Source organism: Halichoerus grypus, chromosome 7 (genome assembly GCF_964656455.1).
Source record: "Halichoerus grypus chromosome 7, mHalGry1.hap1.1, whole genome shotgun sequence".
Lineage (NCBI taxonomy): Eukaryota > Metazoa > Chordata > Mammalia > Carnivora > Phocidae > Halichoerus > Halichoerus grypus.
The window spans coordinates 140562762-140580944 of record NC_135718.1 but is presented as its reverse complement, the minus strand read 5'-3'; the positions used below and the strand labels follow the sequence as shown (position 1 = coordinate 140580944).

The window sequence follows — 18183 nt, the reverse complement described above, 5'->3', positions numbered from 1 at the left end:
ATTTTACCTCCAGACCACATGACTCCCAGCCTAAACTTAACTCCCTTATATGAAGAAGGGTGTGGTTAAAAGTACAATCTCTGGATTTGAGCCAATCAGGGATATTTGATATCTCTAAACCTATATTTATCTATAAAATGGGGAAATAATACTAACTACGTCAGAAGGATATTTTGAGTATTACAAGATAATGTATGTGAAATACTTAGTAATATCTAAATTGGTGAATGTTAATTATAAATGAAAACTATTTTAAAAAATATTTGTCTAGTCTTTTTGACTAAGATGTAATGAGATCTTCAGTTTTATGGCTCATCTGACTGATGAGGTAAAAAATCAGTTACTAAGCTGATCAAAATTAAGATGTCTGGGCAGCTTAAGCTCCTTAATCGGTATCATCAGAGCATGCATTTTCTAAATATTGTGAATTTTTAAAGTGCTTACAAAAAGTTCTTTCATCAATATGATTGTTACTGCAAATAATGTATTTAGAGAGATCTCACTATGAAGACATCAAGGATGGGGAAGAAAATTACAAAGAGAAACAATTAAATCGTAATGTATGTTCCTTGTCCTTAAGTAGTTTTCAATAAACCATAAACATACAAATTTCCCAAACTTACTTAATTTCTATCAAATATACAATCTTCGCTGTGGTGTGGGCTAGGGAGTCATCAGCTGGACTGTTTCAGCCTCTAAATAGTTATAAACTGAGCTAGATTTGCCTACGAGGCACTTGTGATGCAAGATACTGTCCTATTTCCACAAAATAAAAATTTATAATTACGATGTTTCTTTGGTAATTACAAAATAACCCAGCAATATGTGTTTTTCAGGACATTAAGTGACTCAGTGACCCTTGCTTAAGGAGAGATTTTGGAATAAACTATGAGGGTGTACATGATGTAACAGACATGGCAGAACCACGTGTCAGATATTGGGGGAAAGTTCAAGATCATAACAACAGCAAACACTTATATATTGTTTATAGTGTATACTTTATTGTATTATGTAAATATTACATTAACTCAATCCTCACAGACCAACCCTATGAAGTATGTTCTATTTTTATCCTTATTTTATTGATGAGAAAACTGAGACACAGAGAGGTTAAGGTACTTATTCAAAAACAAAGAGCAGAATCGGGATTTAAACCCAGGTCTGATAGATCTTAAACAATGCACAGACATCTGTTCTATGATTTAGTTAAAATAATCTCTAAATAGAGACATTTCAAAACATTGGTAATAAGTTATTTCAGTTAAACATTTTTTTAAGTGCTAACTGGGCTTAAATAAGAGAGTGGCAAATGTCTACAATATTCAGGACTATCTGATGTAATAAAAAGCTTATTGAAGATTAAAAAAGTTTTAGTTGAGGAAAATACATCAACAGGCATTTTAGAAACTAAGAAATACTAAATGGCCAATAAGCCTGTTTTTAATACTTTAATCATAGTCAATATTTTGGCTTAACTAATATTTATATATCTAGCCCCAAATACTCCCATGAACTCCAGGCCCATATGGCCAACTGCCTTCCAAAAATATAATGGACCCTGTTGGTGGGAATGCATATTGGTGCAGCCACTGTGGAAAACAGTATGGCAGTTCCTTAAAAAATTAAATATAGAAATACAATATGATCCAGTAATTCCACTACTGGGTATTTATCCCCCAAAAATGAGAACACTAATTTGAAAAGCTATATTCACCCTGTGTTTATTGCAGCATTATTTGTAATAGCAAAGATATGGAAGCAACCCAGGTATATCCATCCTTAGATGAATGAATAAAGAAGATGGAAGGAATATTACTCAGCCATGAAAAAGAATGAGATCTTGCCATTTGCAACAACATGGATGGACCTAGGGGATATAATGCTAAGTGAAATAAGTCAGACAGAGAAAGACAAATGCCATTTCACTCTTAAGTGGAATTTAAGAAACAAAACAAATGAATAAACAAAGAAAAAAAAGAGACAAACAACAGAGTTTTAAAGTTTTTTTTTTTTAATTTATTTATTTGACAGAGAGAGCACAAGTAAGTAGAGTGGCAGGCAGAGGGAAAGGGAGAAGCAGGCTCTCCGCCGAGCAGGGAGCCCGATGTGGGGCTTGATCCCAGGACCCTGGGATCACGACCCGAGCCGAAGGCAGCCACTTAACCGACTGAGCCACCCAGGTGCCCCAACAACAGTTTTAAATACCGAGAGCAAACTGGTGGTTGCCAGAGGGGAGGTGGGTAGGAGGATGGGTGAAATAGATAAAGGGGATCAAGAGGTACAAATTTCCAGTTACAAAATAAATAAGTCACAGAGATGAAAAGTATAACATAGGAAATATAGCCAATAAGACTGTAATAATGTTGTTTGGTGACAGATGATGACTATACTAATCATGGTGAGCTCTGAGTAATGTATAGAATTGTTGAATCATTGTGTTGTACACCCTAAACTAATATAACCCCATATGTTAATTATATATATATATAATACAATCAATATATACAAGCATTTCAGAACCAATCAAATTCTTGGTCTATCAATATCAGCTTTGTTAAGTGAATATTCCGTATCTGTAAAAATATCACCTGCAATTATTTTGTAAAGTCATGTTACCAAAAAATGCCTGCACTCAATGGTATAGAGTTTTCATCATATATTGAAAGCAAAGTTTACTAAGTAATTTATTTAACATATTCAGCTTAATCATTTCAAATTTTAAAAAATTATGCATAAATATACTTGTATAGAAGAAAGACAGGAGAGAGAGTCTGTAATAGTGTAAGAATGGCTGTCTCTGGGTAATGTAATTATGGATAATTGTTTTCTTCGTTTGGTAATTTTCAAATTTTCTATTATGAACATATATTATTTTTGTAGTTAAAAAATACATACTTTAAAAGGGGGTTGTGTTTAGCTCTGTAGAAACTAAATTTTAGCATTTGTTTAATATTTCTTTGATAAGCAATACTAAATTCGCATAATTTCATTAAGTGCTCTAATGGTTACATAAAGAAATAAAAATAAGTTCTCTGCATTCAAGTAATTTGTATTACTATTACTTTGGTGTTATAGTGAAAAGCCATGGCTAGACCTAAATTTAAGATTCAAGTTGGTGTTGAGAGATGAGTTACAGTCTTGGAACCAACAGATGTGTGAAGCCATTGGTTGCCATTTATTATCATATATTTCAGACATGTTGCTTGACCTTCCTCAGTTTGCACATCTGTGGAATGGGGCATTGAGAGAAATGATTGATAAAATGAATGTATTATAAAGTAGTATTTCAGATCTAATTTGATATTGCTGTGTTAGTACTCTCTAAGCAATTAATCTTTCATGTTAAAATTATTCATTTTCAGGCAATTGAGTCTTTATTTGTAAATGGATAATATGGTCTGGATCCTAACAATTATTGGGTCATAGGTGAGAGATATTTTTCTGCAGATCTTACCCTCTATCAACAACTCCATCTATCCATCCATTCATTCATCCATACATACATTTTTATAGGACGTCTTCTGAAATGAAGCACTGCGCTGGGCACTATAGTATCCCCTTAAATATTTTGTTTCTTTAATAACATTCCTCTCAACTTCTGTGTATTTGTTGGATAATGATTGATCTGGCATTTCTATCTATCCATATGATCATTTGGAATCAACTATATAGCAATCTGAATAACATCGATGAACTCCAATATTAAGCAGGCCAAAAATAAGATTCTTCATGAATTTCTAGCAACTTCCTTGGGGGAAGGAAAGTTGGAGTTTCCCTGTGACCTACTCTGGTCAAAATGCACAAAGAGTGTCTGTGTTAGGTATAAGGCTTCATATTTTTGAAGATTATCAAACTGGAACACATCCAAGTCAGGTACCAAGGCTAGATAATGGTTGAGGCATCCTGGAAACTAGTTGGAGGAAGCAGAAATGTTTAACCTGAAATGGAGAAATTTAGTGGAGGAGAAGACCACCACTTAAAAATGCCTGAAGTTCTATCCCATGATGGTAGTAGAGGCTTGTTCTCAGGAATTAGTACAACCAAGACAAGGACCTAATGAGTACAGTGCTAACAGGACCAGCTATATGCACCCATCGCCCATGATAGCCCCAGTTTATACCTGCTGCAGCTCATTTAGCCCCTGTTAATTATTTAGAGTACCTTGTTTCACTCTCAGAGGTCCCGATGTGGACCAAAGATTATATTTACCCTAAATTTTGTAGAGGTTAGTACAGTTTTTAGTTTTATATCAGAAGGAGCTTACCAACAATAGAAACTGTCCAATAATGTAATGAGGCACCTTACAAAGCAACTATTTTCCTCTCACTGGTAATGAACACACACAGGCCTGAATGTCACCTGCCTGGGATGTTTCAGGCAAAAATCCCTTATTTGGTGGTGGCATTTAGGCTACAGGTACTCCAGATTTAAAATACTCTTGTTTTATTTTTAATGTTCTACAGTCAAAGGTAAATTCCATGGCACATTTATTAATAACACTTAATATTTTAACTATATTTTTCTTACTAACATGAAGACCTCGCCATTTTGTATTTCATTGAATTTTTGTGGGCTTTGACTAATTTCTGAGAACTAGCAAATTCACACAAGTATTTCTATGTCAGGTTCCTTGTGGATAATAAGGAGACAGAGGCCCTGCTGTGGTAAATAATACCAGGAAAGAACTGTTTAAGAATATGAATTGGACAGGGGCACCTGGGTGGCTCGGTTGGGTAAGTATCAATTTCAGGTCAGATCATGATCTCAGGGTAGCGAGATCAAGCCCAGCATTGGGCTCCATGCTCAGCCTGGAGTCTGCTTGGGATTCTCCCTCTCCCTCTGCCCATCCCCATCCCCACTTGTGCATTCATTCTCTCTCTAAAAAAATAGTCTTAAAAAAAAAAAAGAATACGAATTGGACAGAATATAAATTCAATCTTTACTAAAACAAATTTATTTAATATTGTAAATGGTTTGCTTTTATACTTATTTAATACATTTAAATTTTTTAAGATTTATTTATTTGAGAGAGAGAGAGAGAAAGAGCACATGGGCACAGGAGCAGGAAGAGGTGTAGAGGGAGAGAGAGAATCTCAAGCAGACTCCATGCTGAGCAGGGAGCCCAGCATGAGGCTCAATCTCAGGACTCAGATCATGATCATGACCTGAGCTGAAATCAAGAGTCTGTCACTTAACTGACTGGAGCCACCCAGGCACCCCAATAAATATAATATTTATTTTCTAGTATCAATCACCTACTATAACATGCTGTTTTGTGATATAGAATTCAGAGCACTGTCTTTGAATTTAAAGTCCCAGTTCAAGTCCTCACTCTGCCAGTAACTGCTTCTGTGATTTGAGATAAAAGATGTAACCTCTCTGAGCTTTAGATTCTTTATCTAGACTACAAAGAGATAATGCTACAATTTTATAGTGTAATTCTTAGGATTAGAAATAATTATGTTAAAAAAAAAAACCTGGCACAAAGAATGTGTTCAAAAAGTTAGATATTATGAGAGACTGTTTCACAAACATTAAATCTATTTTAACCTACTTGCCACTATTTAACGCTGCTCTATTTGTACATCCTTGTGCTCAAGGTTGACTGTCCATTTGTTAGCACATCTGCATATTCCTCATAATTAATATCTTTTTTAATGACATATGGTTTAGTGACTGGAAATTGAGTCTTGCCTTCTGTTTTCAATTTGTTTATGACTCAACGACTCAATGTATGTGTCTGAACTTTAATTTTCCATTCTGGAAACTAGAATTTAAAATCCTTGCTCATATGTAGCTATTTCAGAAAATGTGTAATCCAAGGATTTTGAGTATGTGCCAGGCTATTCAGTGGTGCAGCCAGGATGCATGTAGATAAAAGGCCATGGTTTTCTCTTGTGTTACGTTAACAGGGAAATCTAAATGAGGATGCCAATAATCTACCCTCTGAAGTGGGGGGCGGGTAGTTTGAGCTAGGCTGCAGTCAGATTCCAAGCGAAGCCAGGAAGAAGCAGCACATGGGCTTGGAATGAGCGTGGGCAGAGTTGATGGAGTCGTAGACCCTGGAATCAGGCTGAGGACATGATTGCCCCACAGGAACAATCTCACATGGTCCCGATGGCCTGTCCCTCTGAAAGACAAGGTCCAGTGCACATTTGGATGTGAATTTCTGACTTCTGAACCCCATCCTGAAGCACTAATACCTCTTTTATGCTGTTCACACATTCTGTGTTACAGTTATTTGAGTCCTGTCTTATCTCTCTACTAAACATAAAGTAGATGGTCTAAATCCCACTCTCCCTCATTCTGCCCTTTCCCTTCCCCCAGCAAAGAATCTTGTGCAGAATGGCATTCAATCTATTTTATTACAGATTTGAATTTAATACAAAATATCATAGATGTCTTCGATATCTTAATGCACTATTTTATTCCAGTATTTTATTTATTTTTTATAAAAATTTATTCATTTATTAGAAAGAGAGAGGGCACATGTGAGCAGGGATAGGGACTGAAGGAGAGGGAGAGAGAGAGAGAGAATCTCCAGCAGACTCCCTGCTGAGCATGGAGTCGGACTAGATCTCACAACCTTGAGATCATGATCTGAGCTGAAATCAAGAGCCAGTCTTTTAACCAACTGAGCCATCCATGAGCCTCTATTCCAGTATTTTAAATGCACACACATACACACAAAAACACACTGCAGTAGTAACAAGTTGGTGGGTGGGCTGTCCTGAGAAATGGGTGCATATGAGAAGTTCATTGAATTCATTTTCTCCCCACAAGTTTCCTCTTTTGGCCACTACAGCGTTGGTAGTCACCAGTCACATGGAAAAAAGAAAAAAAGCCTCTGCTTTTGCTTTTTAGAGCTCTCCTCAGGAATTTATAAATTTGTAAGGAGCAAAAATTTAAGGCATTCTGTTTGTTTTGGGTTTTTTTTTTTTTTTAGATAGGGAAGAATCCACAAGTGCATATCATTTAAAAGTTTAATAAAATGGTACATTTTAATGATTATAGCATCTAGACTAGTCCAATCTGCGATTTAATTTATGGCTTAATGTGTTGTATTCATTTTGCCTTCCAAAAAAGGTTAAATTTGAAATTTTATTAAAAACTCCCTTCCTTTGAATTTATAGATTGGGGTAGCTGTTTTATCCACTTGCCGTGTAGAATTAGTATTTACTGGACAAGAAGTGTTGATTCAGGAGGTTGTCTGTGGAGTGCTTGCCCCGTGAGGGTCATATTAAACTCGAGAGAAGCTTTTTGAGCAACATAGCATCTTGGAGCCAATATATCAAGCTGATAGATACACGGCTCTTCTGTTAAGAAACCAGGGATGAAATTATGGCTGGCTCCCAGTTATTGCTTTGGTGCTAAGGAGCCTCTAAGGAATAGGTCTAGGATAAAAGGGGTTAACCAGAGGGGAAAGAAAGGGTTCCAGAACTCAGTGTTACTAGAAGCATGGAAAATGAATAGTTATATGTAAATAAGATGATCACTCTGTTTGGAAATATTTTGCAATTTTATATAATCAGTGTGACCAATTTAATGGGGCACTTTTTTTTGGTTATCACTCAGAACAGAACCCAAGGTACTGTATTATTATTATGGAGCCTACTTTGGGGCATGCCTCCGTTCTTTCTTAATTGCATGATCATGCAGTTTTAAACATGTGAATGGATTTTTGTGTATATATTTATAATTCCAGTTTTTTCATGTTGATGACTTATCAGAACTGATTTTTCTTCCAAATTTGGACTGTTGGTGATATGATATTCCTTGACACAGAAAAGTTAGACAAGAAAATAGTCAAATGAGGGGCATGACTTTATATGTTCTACACCATACACAATTTTGTCCTTTACTTTTTGCCCATGCCTTTTTGATATATGTCCATTTATTATGAATCAATTAAAAAACATAGAGCAAATAAGAAATAATCATTGTTAAAACTATATGTGTTCACAGATAAATGACCAGTTAGCAAGTCTGTAGCAGTGGCTTATGGGATAAGTGGCCCTGGACAGAAATCCTACTGCATCCTGGCCATGTCACACTTCTACTAACGGAGGGAGCAATTTCATTCCATTTCGTTTCTCTTCAAGCATCTGGTTCAGCCTCACACTTCAGTACTGAGCTGAAGCCTTGGCTTTTATTTTGCTCACTGAGAAAATGGAGACCATCAGAAGAGATCCTTGCTGTTTTTCTGTCATGAAATCTCCCTATCTCTCTGTATCAGCAGTCTCTGAATTCACTTCTGCACAATGGGTATACCATCCGTGCTCTGGTCAATAGCCAGCGTGCCCTGCTGGCTTGCTTCTCTCTGTCTCCCACACAAGGAATTGGCTCTGGCAGTTATTCTTCCTTCTGCTACATTATCATTTCCCCACATCTCTTCTGGATCTTTCCAATAGGTGTGCATACACTATAACATCTCCCAGTTTTTAGAACACCTTCCTTTAATACCAGAAGCTTCTCTAAATGCTGCCCCATTTTCTACTCTCCTTTAGAACAAAATCCTTCAAAAGAGTTGCCTGTGCTCACTATCCCCTCATTCCTTTCCCACCGTCTCCAGTCACACTGCCGTGCCTGCCACGGTACTGCATCTTTTCTTGGCACCTGTCACCAAACACCTCCACTGGGCCAAATGCAAAATATAATTCTGTCTCTTTGCTTAAACTCTCAGTGCGTTGGACAGTTGATCAGTCCTTCCTTTTGGATATGCTTTCTTTACTTGACTTCCAGGCTGTACCATCTCTAGGATTTTGTCCTCCCTCATGGACCACTCCTTTATGCCTCATTTGTTGTAGAAGATTCGTCCTGACCTCAAAATGTTGGTGGACCTCATGGCTCAGTTCACAGAAGTCTTCTGCACTCATTCCATCTACACTCACCCCTGGGTTATTTCATCAAGTCTCAGCCATTAAATACCACACACACCTTCATCCACAACTCCTATCCTGACTCATACTTGCAGCTTCTTCTTGGATGTCCCTCCTCTTCAATGTAACATGGTCAAAACAGAATTCCTGATCCCTCCCATAACTGATCTCTCCCCTCAGCATTCCTCAGCTCAGCAATGGCACCACCATTCACCTGGGAGGTTAGGTTCAACACACTGACAGCATCTTTAACTCCCTCATTTTCTCTTAGCAAAATACCCTCCACACTCACTTGAACAGCAGAATATATCACCACCTCTGCTTTTGTCACTCCAATCCATGGTCTTGTCATCTTTTACCTGGATTGCTACAGTAGGCAATTTCCCTATGTCTACTCTTGCCCCCACTCCTCCATTAGCATAGAGTAGTCTTTATAGGTTCCAAATTACACCATGTCCTTTATTAAAACCGGGCAATGGCCCCCAAATCCATTTCAAATGGAATCCAGAGCCCTTAGTAGATTTTCAAGGCCTAGAATTGGAAAGGATCTTGAGGGATCTAGAACCTGCCTGTCCCTCCAACCTCTTTTCCTTTCCTTCTCCATGGCCCACATCAGCCACATTGGCCTCTTCACTGTTCTTGAACACAGCTGATGCTTCCCCTTCTCACTACCCTTGCACTTATTGCCTCCCTGGCTGGATTGCTCTTCCTCTGGACACTCATGACCTCCTCTCTCATGCCATTGAGGTCTCTGCTCAAATGTCACCTAATGACATGTTCTTCCTATGATCTTCCTGCCCAGTCTGAATTGTTACATAATAATAAAATTGCACTCCTTTTCACTTTCTCCTCTCTTACCCTGATTTATTTTCCTCCTGAGCTTAGCTGTCTGGTAGGATCTTATGTACCCGCTGGCTTAATGCTTGCTCCCTCTGTTTACATCTGAGTTCTACAGGGTCAGAGGCCATGTCTGTTTTACTCGGTGCTGTTATCCCTCCACACAAAGAATACTACTTTGCACAGAGTAGAGGCTCAATAAATGTTTATTGAATAAATTAGTGGATTATTGATGAACTCAAAACCCTTACAACAGATTGATGAAACCTGTAATGTAATTTGTCTGTTCTCATCACTGGCCATTCATTAGCTTCATAGTTCACAGGCAGGTTCTGCTGTGGAGGGAAGTACGTAAAACACACACACTACATAAGGATATGTATGAAAAAAAGTTGAAAATGAAGTCTGAGAGTTGTTTTCATTATTTTGATCCCTTCTTCTTCGTTAATGACCTCTAGTAGTCTTTGGCCATTAGAAACGTATATTACAATAATTAGAGTGTTCCTAAAAACTGACATTATAGTAGCACTTAAATTCTGCTGAGGGAAGTTCAGATCAGTCCAACATAATAATAATAATAATAACAACAATTAGTAATTACCAAGACCCCAAATAAGGTGCTTTATTTACATTGTCTCCGATCTTCACAACAATTCTCAAAGAAAACTATCCCCATTTTAAAGATAAGAAACATTAAGCTCAGAGCCATTAGGTGATTATCCTAAATTCACAGAGCTTTGCTTAATTTCTTTTGAGTTTCAGGCTAGCTTTGGAACAAATTTTAATATGATAGGTTCATTCAAGTTATACCTGCTGGAAAAATTAATTTAATAACCAGAGTCATCTTGTCATTTTTTTTAAGTAGAATAGGCTTTAGTTTCACTCACTCCTGTAAGACCTTATAGAACTATTCAAATAGAGTTCCCTGATAGATTATATCAAGTAGATAGGCTAAATTCAGGAAAAATTGGCCAGAGATTCAACTAAACTAGAAAAGGCAGCATAGATGCTTCAACTGGCAACATATTTGAATAAGAGCAACCGACTGTATAAATCACACAAGGAAAGAACTTTAGTTTTTATATCTTCATAGGTGAGAATTAAGTCTGGAATGTACTATTTTCAGCTAATCATATATATTTATCATTGTAGAAAATACAATTGTAATAAACCATCCTCAAAAAAAAAGCCAGTTGTGTTCATGAGTAGCAGTGTGATTAAGTGGCAATGGGTGATATACATGGGAGAAATGAAAGATCTGGACTCCTTCACTGTTTGATTGCTTGATTGCTTAGCAAAGAGTTAAAATAAAAAGGTACTTTAATATTTGGTTCACTAAGTTCCCTACATATTTTTAATTAGATAAACAGAAGTACAGGTGGGAATGTGCTGCATATTCATTTGTCTTGGCATTTGGGGGCTGGCTTTTAAGATTGAAATACTAATGTAATTGTGTTGAGATGAACAATAAGGAAGTACAGTAGTTCAGGAATGAAAATGTTAAATTAAATGGACCATGTTTAACATTGTTGTTGATCCTGAGGAACAGTTTTTCCAGTATATGGAGCATTTCGATTCCATCCAGCATATGTTCTCCACAGTTTTCTCTGCTCTAATTCATCTGTGTTTTTCGACAGCTCCAGATGGCGTGCTGCCTCCGAGGCTTTCATCTGCCACTCCAACCAGTCTTCAGGTTGTCTGGTTTACACCAGCTCGCAACAACGCTCCCGGCTCTCCCAGATACCAACTCCAGATGAGGCCTGGCCACTCCACCCATGGATTTCTAGAGTGAGCATGCTACTTTGTCCATCCTCCTCACTGTCACCTAGATTATACAATGTGGACATAATTTACTTTGTCTTAATCTTTGAATAGGTCAGTTCTCATTTGCAACAAACAAAGGCCGCCTTTTAAATGTACAAATAAACAAAAGACAAGTAACACCCTAGGGGATAATTATTTGCTTTGCAAAAATCTCTATTTTTCATTTATATAACATTAATATTTCTTCCCCCTTAACTTTCCATGAGCATATGTATTGCATAAAGCAAGCATAAACCTGAACTGAAAAAAGAAAATGCTGTCTGAACTGTAGATACAAAATTATAATACTTAGTCTACAGATTCCACGTGGCAATCAGTCTCAATAGTAGTCTAGAATTTTCTCAATACTACTAGAATTTACATCTCATATAAATGCAATAGCACAAACCCTCAACCAAATGGCTCATTATTTTAAGAGAGATCTCATATGACAACAGAAAATTACAGTACTTAACTGTATGTTGACATTTCTGAAAATTCTTTGCAATAAGATTTTACTTGTTTTTTTGAAATTTCTTTGAATATCTAAAGCTTCCTAATGAACATTTCTTTCCTATGTAGGTTATTTTCCAATCCTTCTGCATCGTTAAGCTATGAAGTGAGAGATCTCCAACCATACACAGAATATGAGTTTCGGTTGGTTGCCTCCAATGGATTTGGCAGTGCACATAGTTCCTGGATTCACTTCATGACCACAGAGGACAGTAAGTGGTCTGAACAATACACTGCCAAATGTTGTCTACATTAGGGACGATTAAATGTCTTAAGTTTTTCCAAAACAGAGAAATAAGCATCCACTCTTTTCTTGACAGTTAGTGACAATAATCTCTTCTAGGGCAAGGGTAGTCAGACTCTCCCGAAAGAAGAAAAATGTAGGCTTGAGGGATTTGTAGGGTGAGGACTTCAGAAGAAAAATTTCTACAGGAAGAAGTAATTTGCAATAAATTACAACATGGTCCCATTCTATCCTTCAGGATACATCTAGGTATCCTGCAAGAGGGAAGTTATCATGTTCCACTCAGTGTACTCTGCTTTGGAGGAATTCCAGCAGGCAGAAGAACATGGAATAGGAGTCTTACTTCATGAGGATGCTTACTATATCATTAAATGTTTTCCTGGAAACAGAGTCCATTATACTTTTAGTCACACCTGAAAGACAGACTTCAGAATAGAGAAATATAATCTGATAACAATGATTCTGCACTATTACAAAGAGTAGATTGGGATTGCCTTATTTAATCAAGAGACTTTTCTAGTTTTTCATGAAGGAGTTATGTTTACATATATATGTCTTGACTAGGTTATACATAGAAAATAAATATATGACTGTAATACTTCGTTTTATACAAATTACTTCTATAAAAGCATATATATGGAAGTATAATTTTTTTTTGAAAAGTTTGAAATTAAATCAAGCTCTATGGAGTGAATGAGGACACTGTATCTTTGAGCAATGAGGTTTTTAGGGTTAATCTTGTCAAGTCTTTTAATCAGAGGCTCCTTAGTGGATGTGGCTCAGTTGGCCAATTGCCATTCTGGCTCTATATCCAATGAGGACCTGAATGACTTTCAAAAGGCTAGATATTAATCAGAAGACATGGTATTTGAAACAATATCAATTATATATTAAATAGATTCTTTTATTTCTCTAATACCCTTAATTATATTATTTTAGTGAGGATAAGACATCAAATGAGATAGAATCAGAACTATTTACCTTCCTTAAAGCTTCCTTTATTTTTTAAAAAGGCCATTATGAACAATAATATATAATACTTCATTCTTTTCTCCCAATTTGTAATTACTCCCTGGGAGCAAGTTAGGTACTTTACAAGGGCACATCCAGTCCTTTTGGTCTCTTGGGTACCATTTAGTAAATTATCAGCACAGTGCAGTAAACGACACCCAAGACCCAGAAAGCATTAATGCACTACTCAATGCACCTACACCCCATTTAGGGGGAACATCACACACACTCTGGGGAATCTAACAACATAGTCACCAACTGTATACAGATTTATGAACTAAAGAGCTCACCCTCAAAGTAGATTTTTAAAGAAATATTTTTTTTAAAAGCAACTGAAAATAGACTTTTAATTCTCCTTGGATATAGCTTGTTTGAAGGCACTCAGTAAAGGTTAACTAAAAATAATTATTCAGACCACTGCAGAGGTGGTGGCTCCTTAGAATGCCACCTTGAAAGAGGAGGGACATGGACTCCTTTTTTGGCCCCCGCAATTTCTATTCCCACAGAGAGAGGGCAACACTTGGATTTCCTCAGTGGTGATTCTTCTTCACTAGAGGCCATGAACTTTTATCTACAGGCAGGAAGTTATCACATAAATAAAGTATAAAACATTGCAAAGTACCAGTTAGCATAGCATTCTTTGTTGAGCAAACTTCTTCTGCCTTATCTTACTACAAAACAAGTCTTGCAGACTCTATGTGGTTAGAATTTTCATGCACGCAGACATTGCCTTCTTTGTGATTTGTAGGGCCTGGGTTTGAAGTGAATAATATTAACACTTCATCTTGTTTAAGAATTGGTAACATGACTGTATAGCTGGTATTAACCCAAGAAACCCAGCCATCATTTTTATGTAAATCCTTTCTGTGAAACCAATGACTTCTTTCTTCTTCCGCTTCATGTGCACACTGCAAAGTCATATACATTATGAAAGAGCCAAAGGCTGGCCATTTGCCCCCGTAGGTTAAGTCACCAGTGCTTGCTTACCCCTGAGACATAATGGCAGTGCACTCTATATTTTGGGTGTCAGTGGAGATGGATGCCATCTCTGGAAGGATGTGCAATTGAGTTGACAAAGAGTGAGTGATTGGCATTGGGCACAAGCAGTTTTTTTCTGTCAGGGCTTCAAAACATTGCTTATGAAACCACCCATGATGACAGCTCCATGCCAGATTTGCACTTGATCCTGACCAGCACCGCCCATTTGCCCAAGTGCAATTTCTAATGTAAAAATTCTACATATCATCTTACAGAATAAAACAGAGAAGTCACCTCATGCCCACATTTAAATTTCATACCATCAATAGGCACCTTTCTGCATCAGCCAAAGCCTCTCAAAACTTCCTGGTGCCAAAAAAGGTCACCAAGTGCAATATTTTTAGTGTGATATAGTAAGACTGTGATTTTCGTCAAGCTTGTGACATGGCTGAAACCAGAAAGAGATACCTAGGCAGGAAATGAACTGTACACAGAGAAACAAATGCTCTGAGTGCAAAGAGAAGTTCTCATGGACAGAGAAAAGGGTTGTGAAGAATCTTAATAGATTTTTTTTCAAATAATTTGTCATTTATATCAGAGTGCCACCAATACCCAGTTCCATGCATTTTTAAAAATCTAGTGTGCTGATGCCAAATAATAATAATGCACATTTCCCATGAATATTTTAAATCCTGTTAAACGTGTGTTAATAAAAGATGTTTGTTCCAGCCAACTTGGTCAGTGTAGTGTTCGACTGTTTGCTACCAGATAAATACAAACAACTCATGGTTCTTGTTTTATGTGTGTGTGTGTGTGTGTGTGTGTGTTTGTGTGTGTGTGTGTGTATGTTTTGTTTGTTTTTGGTTTTTGGTTTTGGGATGCTGCTGGCAGTCCAAGCACCTGGCATATCTGCAGTTTGCAAAAATACATTAAGATTGTGTTAGACTTGGATGCATATGATTGATAACATGAAGACACTTGCCAAAGCACTGAAATTTTTGGATATTTTTTAACCTGAAATAACCATCACTCCTGATTATATTATTGTTCCCTTTCTCTTGTGTGCTCACAATTGTTTTCTGTGCAGTATATGCATATAGAAATTGTAGTTGGCTGGAAGGGTAAGTTTCCTGTAACTTTAGCATGTGGACATGTACTTTGGCCTACTAAAATCCTGCCCTGTGGAAAATACGAGAAACCCACTTTTCTTTAAAAATGTGGATTCCCTAGACCACCAAAAGTCAGCTAATCTGTTTTTCTCAAAGTTTTTCAGGTAACAAGATTGAAATATGGAATATCTTTATTTCAGTCATTTTAACAACAAACATTTATGGTATACACAGGCAATTAGATGAACCTAATGAAAATGAGATTGTTTTCTAAAAATTACTTCTCTCCTTCCAAAACAAAACAAAAACTCAAATTGGTTCTGGAGTGGGCCATTGAGTTATATATTTTTAAAAGACTTTAAAAATTTGATCATTTTACTAAATTTGAAGTTAAAGACTCAACATTTGTATTTTTAACCACTAATCGAAGAGGCATTATTAAACAAAATTTGTGGGATTTGAACAGTTTATTCTGTAGATTTACTTAGGCAACTTTTCATGAGCTCATCATTTTGCTAACAGACTGATTGTGAGTTTTGCCTGGAGTATGCTAGAACATAGGACTATGTATCCTATCACTTATACAGTGGAATTTTAAGTATTCTTTACATACTTTATATATTCATTATATTGGACCTTGTTGTTATTTTTCCCATACTTAACAATTACACCGTGAACAAGGGATGAAGCAATGAGGGATAGTATTCTAGTATCTGGATCCTGCTTTACTTTTTCTGTCAGCATTTTTTAGTTTCCTCTCCCCAACCCCTCATTCATCTCTGAGATTCTCACAGCAGGTTACAAAGGAACAGAGGTTCTTCTGAAGTGAGACAGAGAGACATTGCAATGTTCATGGACATCTCTATCTAACAGAACACATTTCTTCCTCATTTGTTGTCTGGCAAAATCTGCTCATTTATCAAGCCTCTGCTCAAATGTCACCTCCTCTGTGAAGCCTTCCCTCCTCCTTGCTACCGTAGAATTGTGATTTGTATTGTGCTCCATCAATAGCCGCTTCTGAACTGTGACTTCTCAGGACCTAAGTCTCTGACTCATTTATCTTTGTACCATAGCCTCCCCTTATCTGCCATTTTGCTTTCTTTTATTATGAGTTATGGCTGTTAATCTCTTACTGTGCTTAATTTATAAACTATCATAGGTATATATGTATAGGAAAAACATAGTATGTATAGGGCTCAATAATATCTACAGTTTCAGGCATCCACTGGGGGTCTTGAAATGTATCCCTGCAAATATGGGGGGATGACTGCATATTCAGTGCCTGGTGGAGGATCCGATATAGAGCAGGTGCCCAAAAATTGTGAGTTGAAGTATTGATTAAGAAGACTTTTGTATAAGCAAACCCATGAAAACTCAACCAAGCAAACCTTATCTGGGTACCTGTCCTGTCCCAGGGATTGAAAGAGACATCAAAATTACAAGGATGATGAAGACACTGTTCTTTCCTTGAGGCACCCATTATCTAGCGATGGGGACATAGAGTGAAACCATAGTTAGAGTATAGAGAACTAAGGCTTCTGTGAGAGCAAGCCCAGAGGCCAAGCATTTCCCTCAACATGGGATGTCAGGCAAGCCTTCCCTGAGGAGAAGACCAAGAGAAGGAATAGGGAATGATTTATATTTGGAGTTCACTTTAATATCACATTTCAAATTTACTTCCTCACAATTGGCCCAGAAGAGGGCAGAAGAAGCAATTGCTGTTGGGTTGTCTGCTGACGCAGGAGGCCCGGGGGTGGCTTGCAGGGTGTTCTGCCAGTGTTTTCAGCCTCTGTCTGAGATAAGGCGGGTGAGGATGAGAGGCAAATGTGAGAAGGAAATCCCAAAAGCAATCCTCATTCTCTGCGTTGGTCAGAGGCAGACTGCTGCCTGTCCCTTTGACTCAACATTGACTGTCTTGACTAGGATAATGAATGTTCTAATTAGAGAGGCGTCTGCTAGCCCAAAATCATGTCTATTTCAAAATGAAGCAGGGAAGGATATATAGGAAGAGAATTCCAGAAGGAAAACACTTTTTTTCTTATTCTCAAAACCTATACTCTGAGTCTTGTGACAGGGAGAAGTAAAACTGTGGTATGAAATTCGATTAATTGATCAAGATAATTCTAGAGCAGGATTTTCTACATCATTTAATAAATATATTTGTGCTCTTAGGAGTATTTAAGTTTTGAAATTAATATTGCATGGCCAACATCTTTTTATTAGTGTGCTTTAGAATTTGAAGTCTCAATCTGCACCTTAAAAATGTTCTCTGTGAGAGAAAAAGAGGAACATTTTAAAATTAGAGTGGAGCATATTTGCATCAGTAGATTTTATTTTATTTAATGGAGAAATATGAACTATAGGTTTCAGTAGTCCTGCACAATTATTTTGCTTTCTTCATTCTAAAGAGGCTTCCTAATTGTTTTAAATATTAATTTCTGAATGCTGATATATTTATCCTTTCACACAGTGATTATAGGTATCTTATTTTATCCATAACAGAAGATCCATGATGAAAAGTAAATTATTTCATCTGCTGATTTAGAGAGCAAAATGGCTCTGTATGCATATCACTACATAGTTTGTATTCTGGCGCATGGATCCCACCCCCCAAATTCTTGTATTTCCAGAATTAATAAAAGCAAATACTTATTATTTTTTTTACATTCTTATTTTTATATCCTAAGATCCAAAGCTAAAAGCAACCAACAGAAACTCCTTTGAAAGGATGGATTGATTAATGAAATGTTCTATCCACCTGGCCTCAAATTCCCCTCTGAGCTCTTGGATCTCTTTTGGCCATGTAAGG

At 36.9% G+C, this 18183-nt stretch overlaps 1 protein-coding gene across 1 annotated transcript in view; it reads left to right on the top strand.

Moving 5' to 3' along the window:
- The window catches only part of USH2A (usherin), a 687474-nt gene that overhangs the window by 429285 nt on the left and 240006 nt on the right, over positions 1-18183 (top strand). The window contains exons 38-39 of the mRNA XM_078078672.1: positions 11354-11504; positions 12102-12244. Of these exons, the coding sequence (XP_077934798.1) occupies positions 11354-11504; positions 12102-12244 (294 nt within the window). The remainder of the gene's footprint in view (positions 1-11353; positions 11505-12101; positions 12245-18183) is intronic.